General features: G+C 47.4%; 1 protein-coding gene across 1 annotated transcript in view; it reads right to left on the bottom strand.

The window, feature by feature from the left end:
- LOC121276842 (receptor-type tyrosine-protein phosphatase kappa-like) overlaps positions 1 to 19,789 on the bottom strand; it is a 62,486-nt gene that overhangs the window by 33,836 nt on the left and 8,861 nt on the right. Inside the window, exons 3-5 of the mRNA XM_041185385.1 lie at positions 13,936 to 14,085; positions 8,867 to 8,966; positions 168 to 247 (exon numbers count right to left, since the gene is read on the bottom strand). Coding sequence (XP_041041319.1) covers positions 168 to 247; positions 8,867 to 8,966; positions 13,936 to 14,085 — 330 coding nt within the window. The remainder of the gene's footprint in view (positions 1 to 167; positions 248 to 8,866; positions 8,967 to 13,935; positions 14,086 to 19,789) is intronic.

The raw sequence follows: 19,789 nt of genomic DNA, 5'->3' as shown, positions 1-19,789 counted from the left end.
CTGGATGATGTCAGGATTACAGAGGATAGAATGTAGGAGACCAGCAGGAGTGCATCGGAATAGTCGAAGCTGGAGCAGCTTCTTAGTGACAGAGAAGTTATGGGCCAGAAAGATCAGGATATTGTAGATTAAATCAGTTCAGGGCAATCAAAGTTTTTGGGTCTTACATCAGCGTAGACGGCATTAACGTATCCACAGGTACCATCGATATTCTTCACCGACATCAAACTTGGCCGCACATGCTCCGCTAAACAGGAGGAAACACAGAAAGCAGCTTCATTCCTCTAACCCTTACCAAGAGCCTGGGCAGGGGGGTGGGGTTAGCAGGACAGAGGAAAGAGAGACAGAGACTTGGGTCTTTGCTGCTGATGCAGGTAGCTTGAATCAAGATGTTTCCTGGCTTGCTGCACCCACTCTGAGAGAAATTCTGCCCAATAGCAGGGTCCTCGTTCTGGGGTTATGGAGCAAGTGCAGAATGGAGTCAGGTCCATAGGCCCTGGATGCAGTCAGAGACAGCCACATGGGCTCCGAGTGCCAAGGCGGTCTGGTTCAGTCCTCTGGGACTCTCACCTAGTTGTGTTGTTAAATATTAGACCCTCCAAGCCTCACCCCTCACACCACACACCAACTCAACCCCCACCTACTCCCTATCCCACACCCATACCACCTCAACCCCCACCTACTCCCTATCCCACACCCATACCACCTCAACCCCCACCTACTCCCTATCCCACACCCATACCAACTCATGCCAACCCATGTCCCTCACCCACCCCAATGGCCCCTTATAGCCTCAATGTGAACTTGATGCTGTCAAGAAAACAAGAAATTGCAATATTTTTCTTCTGGTAATAACCCTGGCATATTTTCTTATGTACTGGAAATCAGGCTGTAATTGGATTAAGAGCTAGAGTGACGACAAGGGTCTAAAGTCAACAGTAAGAAGCGGTTTTGATATGTTAATGAACCAAGAGGAACTTCAATCAGAGTTTTACATAAAGCAATAACAGGAATAGTTTGAATTGACTTGTTTTAGTTCAAAGGGGGGGATATATGCAGGTTGTAAGAAGGTATAAGCAAGTGAGGTAAAGATATGGTCAGTTTGCTTTTCCAAAGAGCTAAAGTAAAGAACAATTTAATAAATTCTGGGAAGAAAGGCTTGAAACAATAGAGAGATCAAAGGGAAGGAATGCATTTAAAGAAATACTGAAGCGTATGTGAGGGGGTAGCTGCTTAGATCTCCCAGAAGACAGCACAATAGCCGGGCAGAACTCCATTGTTATGACCGATGCTGTTGGTAAAATGGAGTTATTTAAAAATCATAGAGGGAAACTTTACACAACTGTCATAACCTATAATTTTAAGTGTTATGTTTGAGATGCGACTCTAAATTCAGGAATCAGACCATCTGTTCTTGACATTTTACATTAAACTAATTGAAACATTTTATTAATTTACACAGGGTAAAATATATATACGCATGGCTACAAATTACTGCTATCATGACTTTTAACAAATTCCCAAACTAATCTTCATTAGGGCAACAGCAACCCATAGGGCAGGATTTTATGTGTCAGTGAGCGGGGGTGGGGCCTGCTCACTGACGTGTAGAATGATGCACGGTGACGTTGGGGGAACCCCTGACATCACCCCTGCCCCATTGAAATTTTCAGGAAGGTGGGGGCACAGCAAGATTAGCTGTGGGCCCACCGACCTGTCAATGGCCAATTGAGGCCATTGACAGGATCATTTAACCAATTAAAGGACCTGCACGTCTAACCTTAAGGCTGGTGGGTGGGCCAGGAGCCCCGGCGGGGAATAGAGAAAACATGAAACCTCTTCCACCGGCAGGACGAGGTTTCATGTAGCTTTTAAAAAAGTTTTAATAAAGTTTTTGTGAAAATTATGGACATGTCCCAACTCATTGTCACATGAGGGAGCACGTTAGGGAAATTTTATTTTTCTATTTTTATCTTTTTGACATTTACAACCGATCTCCCTGAGGCTGCACTTAGCCTCAGGGAGATGAGTGCGCACTTTCGAAAGAGTGCACTCTCGATTTTGGGATTCCCCCTGCCCGCACAGGGAGTGCATAGCGCTTTCCGCTGGACAACACACTGGCTGGACCTTACGTGAAATGGCACCATGCCCCTGATTGGGGGCGCCAATCAGAAGCGCGCCTGTGCGGGTCCACCATTCAACTTCCCCCCTGATGGGGGGATAATTCAGCCCATAGGCTTAACCAAGCACCAGGCAAAGCATTTTCACCTTATTAATTCAAAATGAGGTTCTTTTCACTGTGGAGTCAGTTGGAGGCTTACAGCTGCCTTTTGATCTCACATTACCTCTACCCTGCACACCCGAAAACTACTGAAGTTATACCTACCACCACTGATTGGATTCAAATTCTCACTGTCTCACCAGCCTCTTTGAACTCCACCTTTTAACAATGAAACCCTTTCATAGTACCAATGTTATTAGTAATATACACATATGGTTTGGAATCTGTTAGATAAGTGTTAAGTTTACACCTCACTTCTTGAATGTTCCATTCAAAGAATACAAATGCATGCTATCTCCCTTACATATCAAAACTAGTACATATCAAAACACCCAGACTAGCTGGCTTTAATCCAGTTAGGACACACCCACAGACTAAACCTCTACTTTAAAAGGAAAATATTTTCCAAAATATTAGATACATTAATAGCTTCATGACATCACAGAAGACACTGTGATCAAGACCAGACCTGAAAACTCAGTTGCTGCCTCAGAGCATACCCAAAGGAAGGGCTCAGTGTGTTAATCTTACTGGAATTCCATAGGCTTTAAAATCTATAAGGCTAGTTGCTGAACAGAAAAGGGGGAGGTTAGCTCTGAGGGTAGTTAAGTTAAGATCTTGTAGAGCTGTTTCAAAGTAATGTTTACTGTGTGAAGCCATTCTTGTGTTTAAGTGTAATTGTGATTTTTCCTTTATTAATTTAATAAATATTTAGTTTATAAAATCATTACACGTAGTTGGGGAAATCATTTCCTGATTTCAGTAATGCTCCTCATACCATACAAATTGCAAAAACCATTTTGGAAGCTGTTTCAAGTTTCCCTCTGGGATTTGAGCAGCTCAGTACTTACTCATGCCAATTCATGCATCACCACTTACTCATGCCAATTCATGCATCACCACTTACTCATGCCAATTCATGCATCACCACTTACTCATGCCAATTCATGCATCACCACTTACTCATGCCAATTCATGCATCACCACTTACTCATGCCAATTCATGCATCACCACCCACCACCTTTTTGCCTTTACACTCTCTTCATATGCCAATTTACCCAGTATCCACCAAGGGAGGAGCCATGCTGAGGTGAAATAAAATATGTTCTAAGTATCTATTACAGACTTCTCTCTCTCTTTTAATATATATGTTATATTAACACTGTCATTGATAAAAGTTCATTCAATACATTTAAATCCCCTGAAGTACTTAAATTCTTATGAAACAAATACATGTATTCATAATCCCACATCAAAGACAGATAATCCTTTAATAACCTCTTTGAGCTGTCAATCAAACTGTGAATTTACCATCCCCCATTGTGATAAAGAAAAGCTGTGGAAGCAGTCAAGCAACAATAACCCTATAATGATAACTCTTAATGTTGTGTCAACAAACGTCTATTGAAATTGCAAACATTTTTTTCAAATCATACACACAAGTTAGCTGTTATTTTTTTCAACTTTTAAAGGGCAGGGGTTTAAATAACTTGACAGTTTGACAGTTCCTTGTCTGCCATCTATAAACATTTATGTCTACTCCAAAGATTTGTAACTCCCACACTTCAGGATAAGGCCCTTGCTACAGCGAAAATGGGGCCTGTTTGAACTCAGCACCAAGGCTTCTCATGTGTGAGTTACATCCATCCCCCTTTCCCTGACTGTCAAAAACAGGATCTGTCAGAAATTGGAGTGGGATTTCCGGATCTGGGTTCACAGAACCATTTTGGATACACCATGGAGTCTCTACTGTGAAAATGTAGGCCCCAGAGAGAGACATTAAAAAAAAGAGAGAGAGAGAGAGGACTAGGAGGGAGAGGCTGGGTACGTGTGGCGGAGAGAGGGAGAGAGGGACTAGGGAGGAGTGAAGAGAGGGAAGGTGAGAGAGTGAAAGGAGAGAGAGAGAGGGGGTGAGTGCACAGTAACGTTGCGCAGAACATGCGTGGGTCAAGGTTGAGGCACTGCACATTCTGATGAGGGCACAGACAAGCCACTTTTTCCTGGTTGGTTGAGAGTGTGGTGGGTGCTGGGACAGGGGCTGCCCTGTGGTTGGGGCATGTTGGAGGTGAGGGAAAGGGCAGCACGGTCTGATGGTAGTGCAAAAACAGATCCTGGGAGGGAGAGAAGTGACCATGCATCAGGGACACCTTGTATAAAGTGACAGTTCCTCTGTAGCTGAGAAGGTTCAGGCACAGCCACATTGATAAGATTGGAGTTGGGCCTCCAGCTTCTCTGTCCACTCAAGCAGCGCAGAGGCATCAAATTGTCACCAAATGTTCCAGAGCTTTTCACCTCCGCACCTCCCAGCACCCCCGGCACAGACTGCAAACTCATGAGCATTTTAATCGACTGCACAACAGTTGGACGACTGGACACGTTGTACGATCTCCTCGCTAAATCTGGCCATGGTGCAGTCACTGCTGGAGGTGCTCACAGCTCCTTTGCAATGTCACCATCCCAGTTTGGACCAGTCTCCCCCATGGTTCAAGCTAACAGTGCAGCCTTGCAGTGTGGGTTAGGAGAATGTCTGTGTCTGAGCTGAGGGCACAGCCTGCAGTCCAATGGGTAAAGCTGCTGCCAATCGGTCAGGTGGAGTGGGGCGGAGGTGGGTGGGGTTTCAGGGAGCCGTGCAGCACAGTAAACACTGACCATCCAAGTGGTGCCCAGCACTCTCCAGGATGCATTCAGGGGCCTTCAGACTTACACAAGAGAGGTTCTTAGTACACCCATGTTAACCCACACACCTCTCTCTTTCATCCTGCAGGAGGAGTACATCAGGATCATGGAATCTGGTGAGCCAGCTGTATGTCTCATGGTTTACAGGGAGCAGACGATGGAGAGAGAGTGATGGAGGTGTCTGGCTGCGCAGAGGGAGGAACATCACCCTCAGGAAGAAGGGGTGACTGGGGTTCCTGCACACACTGTCTAAGAGCCACAGTGAGCCCTCGCTGGTCAGCGCCTCACCACACTCAGGGTCTATAGATGTCGTCTTTCATTCTGCAGATGACCGAGAACCAGTATCACCGAAAACTGCGCATGTCTAAGGAACTGGTCGGTCACATCTGCAGGACTTGGCCCCAAGGGGACATGGAGGGCATCCACTGCCAGAGGCTGTGAAAGTGACCACGGTGATCAATTTCCACACCAGTGGGTCCTTTCAGAGCTCCACCGGTGACCTCTGTGGGATCCCACAATCCACCACCCACAAATGTACCCATGAGGTCATAGATACCACCTTCTCCATGGCAACAACTTTTTGCATTTTGCCCAGGACCGGGACAGCCAGGATACAAGGGCCATTGGATTCGCTCTGATCTCGGGATTCCCACAGTACAGGGTGCAATTGACTGCACTCATGTGGTGCTCAGGTCTCCATCGCTACACTCAGTGAACTTCATCAACTGCAAGGGCTTCAATTCACTGAATGTGCTGCTGGTTTGTGACCACCAGAAACGCATCCTGCAGGTCTCTGCATGGTTTCCAGGAAGTGTGTACAATGCCTACATCCTGAGCCACTCACAGATCCCTGCAGTCTTCCAGGGTCCACAGAGGCTGCAGGGTTGGCTCCTTGGGGACAAGGGCTACCCACAGAGACCGTGGCTGATGACACCCGTGTGGTGGCCTCAGACTGCAGCAGAGCGATGGGTTAATGACGCTCATGCAGCAGCTCACAGCTTGGTGGGACAGACCATCGGGATGTTGAAGATGAGGTTCCGGTGCCTGGACTGGTCTGGTGGAGCCCTGTAATACAGTCCACAGAGGGTGTCACACATCATCGTCGTCTGCTGCACCCTTTACAACCTGGCGCTGCAACAGAGAGAGGAGCTGGCTGAGGAGGAGTTGGAGGAGCTGGAGGTCTCCTCGGATGAGGAGGACACTGACAGGGATGAGGGTGAGGGGGTCCTGGGAGGTGATGATGATGGGGATGAGGCCCTCGCACTGGCCAGACAAGGCAGGTACACTTGGGAGGCCCTCGTAGCTGCCAGATTTGTGGACGACGATGACAACAGGCAGTGAGGAAACACCACAGATCCTCACATAGTCTCTGAGAATGTCTGACTCCTGTCTGGCTGAGGGTAGCTCTCTTACGCTGCATGATCAAGGCCAGCTCAGAGACGCAGCCATGAAACTTTAGATGCATCTGATGCTGTGTCCACCTTCAGCACCTCAGCCCTTCAGGAGCTGGTGCACAGCATCACTGGTCACAGATGCTGCTGTGATGGGGCCAGCCCCACCTTTAAGGTGCTGAGAGCACACAGAGAGTATGAGGGAACTCTGTGATACCTGCCCACTACATTCTGGCAGCAATGACCAGCACCGTCGAGGTGCAGGCATCAGTAATGTTTCCAGGGAGTGTGAGGTTGGACCATCACTGCGGTCTGAAGGCCGCACAGAGCACAGGGAAGAGGCCCTGGACTGAGACACCTGCCTTTATCTTGTGCAGAAAGGTTTCACATCTGAGTGACACAAACACTGCTCATCAGAACAAGGAGTTATAGGCAGGGAGACATTCTTAGGAGTTTATTGACAATAGTGAACATTATGTACAAGTGATCAACACCCGTACCCAGGCTGTGCAACTGCTATTACCTAATTTTCCTAACCCTGCTGCTACATCTTGGTGTTCCTGGGACACCCACAGTGGAGGTGGAGGCAGACGGCTGACTGTGACGCCCTGTCTGTGATGACTTTGGCGTGCGTCCTCTGGAGGGCTGAGACCTGGAGGGTCCTGGCCTGTTTTCGGGGTCCTGCTGTGTGGCAGTGGCACCCTCCTCGGCCTGTGGAACTGGAGCTGCTGGGGTCACAGGAAGAGGGGATTCGGATGGGCTGGTCACTCCCAGAGTCACCTGGTGGTGAGATGACCATGTGGCGTGCAAAGTGTAGGCTGCCTGTACCCTGGAAATGCATGATCAATGAGGCAGGTTGGGATGATACAGAGTGAAAAGCCGGCATTGCAGCTAACAGGTAAAAGGTTCTTTTTCCCACCGGCTACTGCACTGAGTGCAAATCTGGGATGATTCCGCCCTTGGTGTCATCAGCAAATGTAGCTACCATACGTTTGGTCTCTTCATCCAAATCATTGATGTAGATTGTAAATAGTTGAGGGTCCAGCACTGATCCCTGTGGCTCTCCACTAGTGACAGTTTGCCTATCCAAAAAAGACCCATTTATCTCTACTCATTGTTTCCTGTTAGTTGACCAATCCTTTATCCATGTTAATATATTGCCCCCCCACGCCATGAGTTCCAGTCTTGTGTAGTAACTTATGATGTGGCACTTTATCAAATGCCTTCTGGAAATCCAAATACATCACATCTACAGGTTCCCCTTTATCCACCTTTCTTGTTACTTTCACAAAAAACTCCAATAAATGAATTAAATACAATTTCCCTTTCACAAAACCATGTTGACTCTGCCTGATCCCATTATGATTTTCTAAGTATCCTGCTATAACCTCCTTAATCGTGGATTCGAGCAATTTCCTGACAGATGTTAGACTAACTGGCCTGTACTTTTCTGCTTCCTGTCTCCCTCCTTTTTTGAATAAAAGTGTTACATTTACTGTTTTCCAATTAGCTGGAACCTTTCCAGAATCTAAGGAATTTTGTAAGATTATAATCAATGTCTCTCCTGTCTCTGCAGCTACCTCTTTTCCCAGCCTCAGGTACAAGCCATCCGGACCTGGGACCTGTCAGCCTTTAGGTCTAATAGTTTTCCCAGCACCTTTTCCCGGGTTACGGTGATTGTTATAAGTTCCCCCTTCCTGCTCACCTCTTGATTTTCGAGTATCTTTGGGAGGTTTTCTAAGTCCTCTACAGTGAAGACAGACACAAAATACCCATTCAACGCCTCCGCCATTTCCTTGATTTCCACAATTAATTCCCCCAACTCACCCTCTAGAGGGACCAACACGAGCTTCAGTCACTCTTTTCCTACTTAAATACTTGTAGAAACTCTGACAATTTATTTTCCTATTACTAGCTAGCTTTCTCTCGTACTCTGCTTTCTTCCTCTTTATTATTTTATAAATAACAGAACTAACCCAGCTTCCTACTGTTCTGAAATGTCAAAGACCCTTCAGTATTTAGATCCCAGCCTAGGTCAATCCTGCAACCATGTCTCTGACATGACAGAGAGAGAGAGAGAGAGTGAGACATAGAGAAAGAGAAAAAGAGAGACAGAGAGATATAGTCAGACGCAGAGAGAGGGAGACAGAGGCAGCAACACAGAGAGAGAGAGCGGGAGAGACAGAGAGAGAGAGACAGAGACACAGAGAGAGAAAGAGAGCAGGAGAGACAGAGAGAGAGAGACAGAGACACAAAGACAGATACAGAGAGAGAAAGAGAGGGAGAGTGAGTGAGAGAGAGAGAGAGACAGAGACACAGAGAGAGAGCAGGAGAGACAGAGACACAAAGACAGATACAGAGAGAGAGAGGGAGAGTGAGTGAAAGAGAGAGAGAAAGAGACACAGAGACAGACAGAAAGAGAGACAGACAGAGAGGGACAGACAGAAAGGGTGGGAAGAAGAGTGAGAGAGGGAGAGAGACTGACTGACTGATCAGGACTGTCTATGGGGTTCATACCTGGAAGAATATTTGGAAATCTGTTTTTAATTTGGTTGCAGATCTTCAGAGCTTCTCTGTGATGGTGGAACTGGAAGAGTTGACAGAACGTCTCCAGGGTCTAGAAAACCAAATAACAAAAGAGCATCAATTATGTGGAGAGAGGGAGAGGGAGTGAAGGAGTGAATCCTTCCATAGACAGGCAAAGATCCAGAGCAGACGGGACAGGGTGCATAATCAGATACTCTCATATTCTCAGATTGTGACAACATGTGGTCGCCAAGATCAATATCTCCTTCCTAAAGTGTGGGGCCCAGAGCTGCTCCCAGTAACTCCAGGTGTGGGTCTAACAGGGCTCTTTGTACAGCTGAAACATGTCTTCTCCCCTCTTGTATTCTCACCCCCTGGAGATAAAGATCAGATTTCTATTTTTACCTCTGATTATTTTCTGTACCTTTCCTGACATTTTAATGATCTGTGACCCTGGCCCGACAAGTCTTGTTGGATCTTCACTGTTTCTGACCTTTCACCATTTAGAAAGTGTCCAGTTTTACCCTTCTTAGTCCAAAGTGGCTGACCTCACATTTGCCAACTTTGAAATCCATTTGTCACAGTTTTGATCATTCACTTAATCTATCAATGTCTCTTTGTAATTTTATGTTTCCATTTACAGTGCTGACTATCTCTGTCTCACCAGCAAATTAGCAGATGTAGTTTTCTATTCCATCTCCTAGGTCATTAATAACTGCAGTGAGCAACTGAATCCCCAACACAGGTTCCTGTGGTACACCAGGAGACACCTTCTGCAATGAGAGCACCTGCCCATTATCCCTACTCCCAGCTCCATCACCAGGTCAATCATTCGTCTTCAATTCCATGAGCTTCAACTTCAACTAACCATCTCTTATGAGGAAATTTATCAAACGCTCTCTGGAAATCTGTTTAAAATAACATTCTTAGATATTTCCTTGTCCGCTATTTTAGTCAGTTCTTCAAAAAATTCAATCGGTTTGACCAACCCTTTACAAATCCATGTTGATTCTCTTTGGTCAGATGAATATTTTCAAGGTGATTGGTTATTTGATTCTTAATCACAGACTCCAGTAATTTCCTGACTACAGACATTGGGTTAACTGGTTGATAATTCCCGGTTTCTCCCTTTCCATCCATCCATAATAGCCACAATCCACAAGGGGCTGTATGAATCTGCAATTCTGTATGTTGCTATCATTCCTTTCTCTGTCCAGTGTTTGATGTTGTCTGCCTATCCAGTCCTTCTCTGGCCTGGCCTGTTCTCTCCTGATGTTTCACCTTCTGTTGTCACCAATGCTGGACTCTCACGCTGCTTTTTCCAGTGGGCAGACTTCCTCAATTTCTGCTCTCCTCTCTCACCTTTCTTTGTGAGATGATGTGGGTAATTTCTCAATCTAATGAATGGTTCCCAAAGGGAGGGAACTTTGGAAGATTACTGTTGGAGCATCCGTAATGTTCTCACCTGCTTCCTTTAAAACTTTGGGGTGGAAACCATCCTACCTTTGGGATTTGTTAGCCTTCAGTGCTGGTATTTGCTTTATTACTGTTATTTTGCTCACAGTAATTTTGGTGAGTTCCTGTTCAGGATTTAATATCTGTTTCTTTGGGATGTCTGGCATGCTGACCTTTTCGTCTGCTGTAAATACTTTTAACAAAGTTACTATTCAACAGGTCCTGCCATCTCCTTATTTTAATTGACAATATCACCTCTATCAGTTATCCAGCCACCTAAATCCTGTGCTAATTTTACATCCTGATATGATTATTCTGTTAGTTTAAAATTGCCCCTATTTTGCTTTCCCAGCTATTTGATTGATGGGGCGTCCTCAGGGGTCATGACACGTGTATCATTGACCTTCCAGAGACCGTCCAATGTTCCTCAGCTCTGCACCAGTTGGACTTGACTAATCACCTTCTGGTTGCTCACCATGCTCAGCTCTAGCATTTGTTATTCCCTTGGGATGGACATTCTCTCGGCCCCTGGCCCTGTACTGGCCTCTTTCTCAGCTCCTGGAACCATCCTATCCAGAAACACAGCTAGGAAATGGCTTTGTCTTTGCAATTTTCAAGCACTCTCCCCCATTTCCATAGCCTTCTCTGTCTCTGGGAATTAGTTCTGGTGCTTCTGCTGTAATAAACAACCCTTCCCTGTGCTCAGTAACTTTCTAGATCAGAGAACTGGGAGATTTCCTGACCTGGCGGTTGGTAAAGACTCTGATTAATGGGGCTATTCAATACCTATATCCTGCGCTATTAACCAGGTGGCATAGATTTAAGGTGATTGTCAAAAGAACCAGAGCTGAGGTTAGAAGACATTTATATAAACAGTGAGTTGCTGTGATCTGCAAGGTGCTGCCTGAAAGGGCAGTGGAAGCAGGTTCAATAGCAACTTTCAAAAGGAAATTGGATGAACATTTGAAAAGAAAGCTGTGTGGGACCGTGGAGAGAGAGCAGGGGGAGTGGGACTAACTGAAACACTCTTTCAAAGAGCCAGCACAGACAGGATGGGCCAAATGGCTCTGGCTTCTGTACTGCACCATTTTGAGTCTATGCTGTTTCTGAAACCTGATACTGTCCCTGTCATCCAGTTTATAGTTTGCTTCATGTTGAAGGAGGTGGCAACTCTCCAGGTACTGTTGCTGGTTTACCTGTGCTTCTGTCTTATTTCTATTCACCACATCATTGAGGATGGGGATATTTGTGGAGCCTCCTCCCCCAGTGAGTTGTTTAATTGTCCACCACCATTCACGACTGGATGTGGCAGGACTGCAGAGCTTAGATCTGATCCATTGAATTGTGGGATCGATTAGCTCTGTCTATCACTTGCTGCTTATGCTGTTTGGCACGCAAGTAGTCCTATGTTGTAGCTTCACCAGGTTGCCACCTCATTTTTAGGTATGTCTGCTGCTGCTCCTGGCATGCCCTCCTGCACTCTTCTTTGATCCAGGGTTGAACCCCTGGCTTGATGGTAATGGTAGAGTGGGGGATATGCTGGGCTATGAGGTTACAGATTGTGTCCGAGTACAATTCTGCTGCTGTTGATGGCCCACAGCACCTCATGGATGTCCAGTCTGGAGTTGCTAGATCTGTTTGAAATCTATCCCATTTAGCACAGTGGTAATGCCACACAACACGATGGAGGGTATCCTCAATGTGAAGGTGGGACTTCATCTCCATAATGACTGTGCAATGGTCACTCCTACCGATAGTGTCATGGACAGATTCATCTGAGGCAGGCAGGTTGGTGAGGATGAGGTTGAGTTCCCTCTTGTTGGTTCCCTCACCATCTGCTGCAGACCCAGTCTTGCAGCTATGTCCTTTAGGACTCAGCCAGCTCAGTCTGTGGTGGTGCTACCGAGCCACTCTTTGTGGTGGACATTGAAGTCCCCCACCCAGAGTACATTCTGCACCCTCGCCACCCTCAGTGCTTCCTCCAAGTGATGTTTAACATGGAGGAAGCACTGATTCATCAGCTGAGGGAGGGCGGGACGTGATCATCAGCAGGTGGTTTCCTTGCCCATGTTTGACCTGATGCCATGAGACTTCATGGGGTCCAGAGTCGATGTTGAGGATTCCCAGGGTAACTCCCTCCTGACTGTATACCACTGTGTCACCACCTCTGCTGGGTCTGTCCTGTCAGTGGGACAGGGTATACCTAGGGACGGTGATGGTGGTGTCTGGGACATTATCTGTAAGGGATATACCCAGGGACATACCCAGGGACAGTGATGGTGGTGTCTGGGACACTATCTGTAAGGGATATACCCAGGGACATACCCAGGGATGGTGATGGTGGTGTCTGGGACACTATCTGTAAGGGATATACCCAGGGACATACCCAGGGATGGTGCTGGTTGTGTCTGGGACATTATCTGTAAGGGATATACCCAGGGACATACCCAGGGATGGTGTTGGTGGTGTCTGGGACATTATCTGTAAGGGATATACCCAGGGACATACCCAGGGATGGTGATGGTGGTGTCTGGGACATTATCTGTAAGGGATATACCCAGGGACATACCCAGGGATGGTGATGGTAGTGTCTGGGACATTATCTGTCAAGTATGATTCCGTGAGGATGACTATGTCAGGCTGTTGCTTGACTAGTCTGTGAGACGCTCTTCCAATTTTGGCACTAGCTCCCAGATGTTAGTAAGGAGGATTTTGCAGTACCGACAGGGCTGAGATTGTCGTTGTCATTTCCGGTGCCTGGGTTGATGCCGGGTGGTCCGTCCGGTTTCATAGATTTATAGTATTAGAAAATGGTTACAGCACAGAAGGAGGCCTTTCAGCCCATTGTGCCCCTGCAGGCTCTCAACAAGACCAACTTACGAGTCTTTTTCCCCTCCCTCCTCCCCGTAACCTTGCAAACATTTTTCTTTTCACATAATGATCCAGTTCCCTTTACAAGCTTCAACTGACCTGCCTCCTCCCTCTCAGGCAGCGCCTTTCAGATCCTAACTTCTCCCTGTGTGGAAAAGTTTCTCCTCATGTCTCCATTGCTTCTTTTGCCAATTACTTTAAATCTGTGCCCTCTGGCTCTTGATCCTTCCACCAATAGGAACAGTTTCTCCCTATCCACTTTGTCCAGACCCCTCATGATTTTGAACATCTCTATCAAATCTCCTCTCAACCTTCTCTTCTCCAAGGAAAACAATCTCAATTTCTCCAATCTATCTTCATAACTGAAGTTCCTCATCCCTGGAACCATCCTCATGAATCTTTCCTGCCCTCTCTCCAATGCCTTCACATCCATCCTAAAGTGTGATGCCCAGAACTGGACACAATACTCCAGTTGAATTGTCACTTGTTGACAGGTCCCTGTGTTCCCCAGCCCCTGTACGAGATCACTAATGAGATTAAAACGGGGAATGTGTGCTGCTTCCTATTCTCACTGAAACTCACCACTAGCCAAAGTAACTAAACCTCAATTACAGAAAACTTGTATTCCAATCACTCTGTCGTTCTCTTCTCCAAGGGAACACCATCTCCCTCACTCTGATCAGAAAACAAATATTACCAACAAAACTGAAAAAAGACTTGGGACACAGCAGTACCGCAAACTCCTTGCTGTAACCATTACTGCGGGTACGGGAATCCTCTTCAGCCATGATCTTCCTACATTGTCCAATCTCCTTCAGTGAGATCGAGGTGTCCCCAAACATCAGAGCCTCCAACAGCACGAGATAAATAAACTTATACTGGTCCTGGGACAAAAAGAGAGAGAGAGAGTGAGTCAGACCTGGGACAGAGAGAGAGAGAGAGAGAGAGTGAGTCAGACCTGGGACAGAGAGAGAGAGAGAGAGTGAGTCAGACCTGGGACAGAGAGAGAGAGAGAGAGAGAGTGGGATTACAGCCAGGCTGACCAACTCCGGGTGAAAGGCTTTAACGTGGCGGAGAGCCTGTCAGAGCAGGGGTGGGGTTGGAAGGAGAGGTCGGGGGTCACTGCCCAGAAATCTGGGATAAAACACATGCCGGAAGGCCTGCCTGGTTATGGGATGATCCTGGAAAATCCAAGACACTGGGTCACCCTGACTGCAGCGGTTCAAGAAGGCAGCTCACCACCACCTTCTCAAGGGCAAATAGTGATGGGCAATAAATGCTGGTCCAGCCAACGATGACCACCTCCCATGAAAGAATTTTAAAAAGTTGGCCAGAGCTGGGGTCTGCTCTGCTTAGGGCTGAGGTGTAAGTGATAAGGGATAAGGTGCGATACAGGATCAGACAATGAACAACTCGATCTGGTTAGTATAAAATATTTAACAAGTTAGCTTTCTGTAGTGTGTAGGGTTAACACGAATTTGTAAAAGAGACACATCATCTTGGTGAAGTGATGTAAGATCACTTGGTCTGCACTGAGTGCACAGGGTGTTGAAGCTGGGGTTTTGAGAGTGAGGAGAGCTTGAGGGGTAATTGTCCTTGAAAGTCTAGTTTTTGTTTACACTTAGCGATGAACTAAGTTAGTGTTTAAGTTCAGAGGTAAGTTAAGTTTCTTCCAGGCATAAACAGGGATATACAAGTTCTCTGGGAGCAATTACTTCTGGCGAGGTAATTAAGTAGCTGGTTTAAACTAATTTCTGAGATTCAGCAGAACTGACTCATCATTGTTTTACAACCTGTGTAAATACAGGGCTCTCCGAGTGCTGCTTGAACAAGAAATAGGGGCAGGAGTAGGCCATTCAGCCCCTTTAAACTGCCCCACCATTCAACAAGATCATGGCTGATCTGCCCCAGGCCTCAACTCCTCTTTCGTGCCAGCTCCTCATCACCCTCAACTCCCCGATATTTCAACAATCTATCTACCTCCTCTTTAAATACTCTCAGTGATCTAGCCTCCACAACTCTCTGAGGTAGAGAATTCCAGACATTCACTACCCTCTGAGTGCACAGAGTGTTGAAGCTGGGAGTTTGGTGAGTGATGGAGTTAGGTGAAAGGGAACTATAAATTAATTAAGAAAAATAAATTTAATTAACACAATAAAGGTGGCAGAATGGGTGACGTGTCATGGCTGCAGCATGTAGCAGCTCCCAGATGCCACTGCGATCCCTGGGAACCACATCTACAGTAAATGTCTGCAACTTAAGAAGCTTTGGCACAGAGTTAATGGGCTGGAGGCTGAGCTGCAGACAATGTAACACATCGGGGGAGGGGGTGGAATGTTACCTGGACTATTTGTTCCAGAAGGCAGGCCTTAGGTTAGAGTTGTCGGCTTTGGTCAGTGGTCAGGAGGAGGGTGTGACTGGCAGATAGGCAGCAAAAGGGGATCGAGAAGGTGGGAACAGAGGAGGCTCAGCCCTTGCAATTGAGCAACAAGTTTGAGGTTCTTGTAGCTTGTATGGTGCAGAATGAGGGCTGCAGGGTGATGAGCAGGCTGACCAGGGTGTTATGGTGCAGGGAGTCAGTCAAGTTGAGTGGAGGGGTAGATAAAAGGAATGCAATGGTAGTAGGGGACATTATAGTGAGGGGGATAGACACTGTTCTCTGCAGCAAAGAGCGAGAGTCCAGACAGCTGTGTTGCCAGCCTGGTGCCAGGGTTCGGGACATCTGCTCAGGGCTGGAGAGGAATTTGCAGTGGGAGGGGGAGGATCCAGTGGTTGTGGTCCATGCAGGTACCAACGACATATGTAGAACTAGGAGTGAGGTTCTGAGTAGAGAGTATGAGGAGCTCGGCACCAAATTAAATACAGGAGCCTCAAAGGTAATAATTCCTGGATTATTATCTGAGCCATGTGCAAATTGGCAGAGGACACATAAGATTCGAGAGATGAGTGTTTGGCTCAGAGACTGGGTGTGGGACAAGTGGGTTCAGGGTCGTGGGGCACTGGCACCAGTACTGGACAAAATGGGGGCTATACTGTTGGCTGTACCATCTGAACGGACTTAGAACAGTGATAGCTCAAGGTAACAATAAAAGTAATGATGATCAGGCTTTGACAGTGATTGTAAACTTAAGAGTGTGCCAGTTGATAAGACTAGAGTTTACAAAAACAGTGAAAAAATACTGAATTAAGGGCTCTGTATGTGAGTGCCCACAGTATTTACAATAAAACACGAATTGTCAGCTCACATAGAAATTCATATGGATGATGTGATGGTCACTCCATAGACCCGGCTACATGAAACCAAAGCTGGGTCCTGAATATCCAAGGGTACGTGACATTCAGGAAGGACAGGAAGCTGGGAAAAGGTGGTGGGGTAGCGCTGTTAATTAAAGAGGGTATTAGTACTCTAGTGAGACATGACCTTAGTTCTAAAGGTCAAGACATATGGGCAGAATCATCCCAGATTTGCACTAAGTACAATAGAGGGTAGGACAAAGGATGTTTTACCCCGTCAGTTGCAATGGCGGCTTTTCACACCATATCGTCCTGTTCCCACCTCATTCATTATGTATTCCTGGGAAACTCGCTGGGTTGCTGGGGGATCCTCTGATTTGCCCACCCCACCATCACCTCAGGCCATCTGTAAACCGAGAGCCATATTTAAAGGCCGCTCCTGCACAGAGCTGGCACTCTTCAAGGGACAGGGAGCTGCTGGGAACTGGTGGCTGCCAAAGGGCGGAAAGGTGTTGCCTCCAGTTTTAGCGAAACCTCCCTCGAGCACCGACTGGATGCAGTGGAGGCCCCACCGCGATGTTGTCTACCCCTCACTCTGAGCAAAGACCAGTAAGCAAGGTCACCAATCCAGCATGGGAGACAGTGGTGGTCAGTACCAATGTCCTGAGAGAGAGGACAGCCAGTGCCACTACGGGCTGAATGGTCTCCTCTGTTCCACCAGGGTAAGTCACTATTCTCAGCACTCTCAACTCACACACTCCCTAACCCATCACATTTCCACAGGGATCTCATACCTCAAGGGACATTGCCACTAACTCTCACACACACCCTCACATCTGCATCAGGCTCATATCCTCTGGAGCTCATGTCCTCATCCCATACATGGCTTCGCTCACCACACAAACGTTCCACGCAGTGCCCTGTGTCCTGCTCACACTCTCTCCATCTGTTTCCATGCAGGAGAAGCTGGCTCACATTAGCAGGGAGAGGTCCAGACTCAGGGTGGAGTGACCCACATTCTGTCCCTCACTCACATTGAGGAGCAGCCATCGTGCTTACTGGTGAGGTCATGGACTGTGCCTCGGTGATGGTGAGATTGGCAGTGAACACCCTCACGAGGATCCTGCACCACTTCATCCCTCTTTCAACACAACTGTGAATACTCTTTCCTGCTCCTGACTCTACTGCCAGGCACTAATTATCCCTACTTTGGTTCACAGGGAGCTCTGCCTGTGACACCCTCAGCCAGCCAGTCCCTCAGCTCCATCCAGGTCCTCACCTCCAGCCAAGAGGACACCTCCTCCATTGAAGTACTGGAAATAAGCAGCCTGGGTGACCCATCACAGCGCTTACCCACACCCTGCACCAGCGCAGAGACATACACCTCAGTGGGACCTAGATCTAGATCTCAGGTTCACAATCTGGTGGTCACCACACGGATACATGTCCGCAGCAGGAAGAGGCAGGTCCAGCCGAGCTCCCCGACACTCGGAGTTCTGCTGGGGAAGAGGCATCTGTGAGGTCCGAGGGAACATCACACAGAGCTGTTGGAAGCCCTCAACAGAGTGACACACAAGTGGGAGGAGTGCGCCTGGCTGCTCTCTGATGAAGTGGTGCCCACACATGCCGATATGGAAGTCCCCATGGGGAGAATGCCGGATGGTCCAGCAGGACTTGGAGATGTGTGCAGACCCACTCCATCGCGGGAGCCATGGGTGAGTTTCTGCAGTGGCAACACGAGAGGGAAACAGGGCACCTCAACGTCCCTCCAGGTGCTCCTTCCCCTCAAGGAGTCAGGCTGGGACCCTCGGGCACCTGAAGGGAGGAGGAGCGGTAGCTGGACAGGCCTGGGTCACTCACTCAGGAATCTCTCAGCCTCCGAGTCCCCTTTGCCTGTGACCCCTCAACCTCATCCTCTGTCACTGCTGAGGGAGCAGCTGACCCACAGGAGGTCAGCTGAAGCAAGCTGGGGCCCTCGAGGCCTCGACTCTCCACAGGACACATGCTGAAGGCATCAGAGGCAACAGGGCCGACCAGTGCACAGGCTGTCTCCACCCCTGCTGCGGATGTCAGGGCAGCGCCTAGAAGAAATGGTCAGCCTAGAAAAGTTAAGAAATTCTGATCACAAATGGTTGCACAGGTGAACACATTTTGTCACTTTATAATCTGGAAATATATTTACTTTCACTGAATAAAGTGTAATGGTGTCTCTCAGCTTCATTGACAGGCTTCACGAGTCCTCCCACTGCGTTTCCTCCTGCCGGCCTGACTAGCAGTTCAGCTGTACCCAGTCGGACCACGAGTGATTCTGGAGGGAGGAGTGTGTGTGTGGCAGGGCCTTCTCCCCCTGCCGGCCTGGCTCATAGCAGCTTACGAGGTGGTGGAGAGGAAGGTATAGGTTTGACTGACCAAGACACTGATATCCCAAAGCAGACCCTCAACGGCCTTCCTGAGCTGCTCCATGGTGGAGCTGTGTCCATGAGATTCCACCCAGCTGCTCCTCGGATGTCCGTGATCCGAGCAAGCTCCAGATGGTAAGTCCTGACTCCTGCACGTCACGCTTGTCCAGACGTGTTCTGGGCTGACATGACTGGTTGACAAATTTGATGTAGGGGGGTGACTCCAGCAAGCAGGGTTTATAATTAGATGCAGATGTATCAAAGTGATGTTCCCACAGTGGGAAACGCAGCCCTCCGTTGACAGGTGGAGCGGACAATCACAAACTGGTTTCATGACAGCGTAAAACCGATTCTTGGCTTTCCTGCCACATTGTCCACTCACACTCGCCAGGACACCTGACACCAGCAAGGATGAAAAATTCCAGCCATAGAGTGAATTTGGGTAGAACTAAGAAACAGCAAAGTGCAGAAAACATTGGTGGGAGTTGTTTATAGGTCACCAAAACAGCAGTGGTAATGTAAATCACTGTATAAATCAGGAAATTAGAGGTGCGTGTAAAAAGGGTAATACAGTAATCATGGGGGATTTCAATCCACTTATAGACTGGACAAACTTAATTAGCACTAATATTATGGAGAATGAACTCTTGGAATGTATGCAAGAGGGTTTCATGCAATACATTGAGGAACCAACTGGGAATGGGCTATTTTAAATCCAGTATTGTGCAATGAAAAATGGCTAGTTAATAAACTTGTTGTAAAGGAGCATTTAGGAAATAGTGACCATAATATGATGGAATTTTACAGTAAGTTTGAAAGCGATGTAGTTCACTCAAAAACCAGGGTCTCAAGTCTAAACAAAGAAACTATGAAGGTATGAGGGGCAAATTGGCAATGGTGGATTGAGAAACTATGCTAAATGATGGTAGGTAGGAATGGCTAACATTTAAAAACT

Source organism: Carcharodon carcharias, chromosome 4, assembly GCF_017639515.1.
Source record: "Carcharodon carcharias isolate sCarCar2 chromosome 4, sCarCar2.pri, whole genome shotgun sequence".
NCBI classification, from domain to species: domain Eukaryota; kingdom Metazoa; phylum Chordata; class Chondrichthyes; order Lamniformes; family Lamnidae; genus Carcharodon; species Carcharodon carcharias.
Note: the sequence above shows the minus strand (reverse complement) of the source record. Positions and strands in the feature narration are given on the sequence as shown.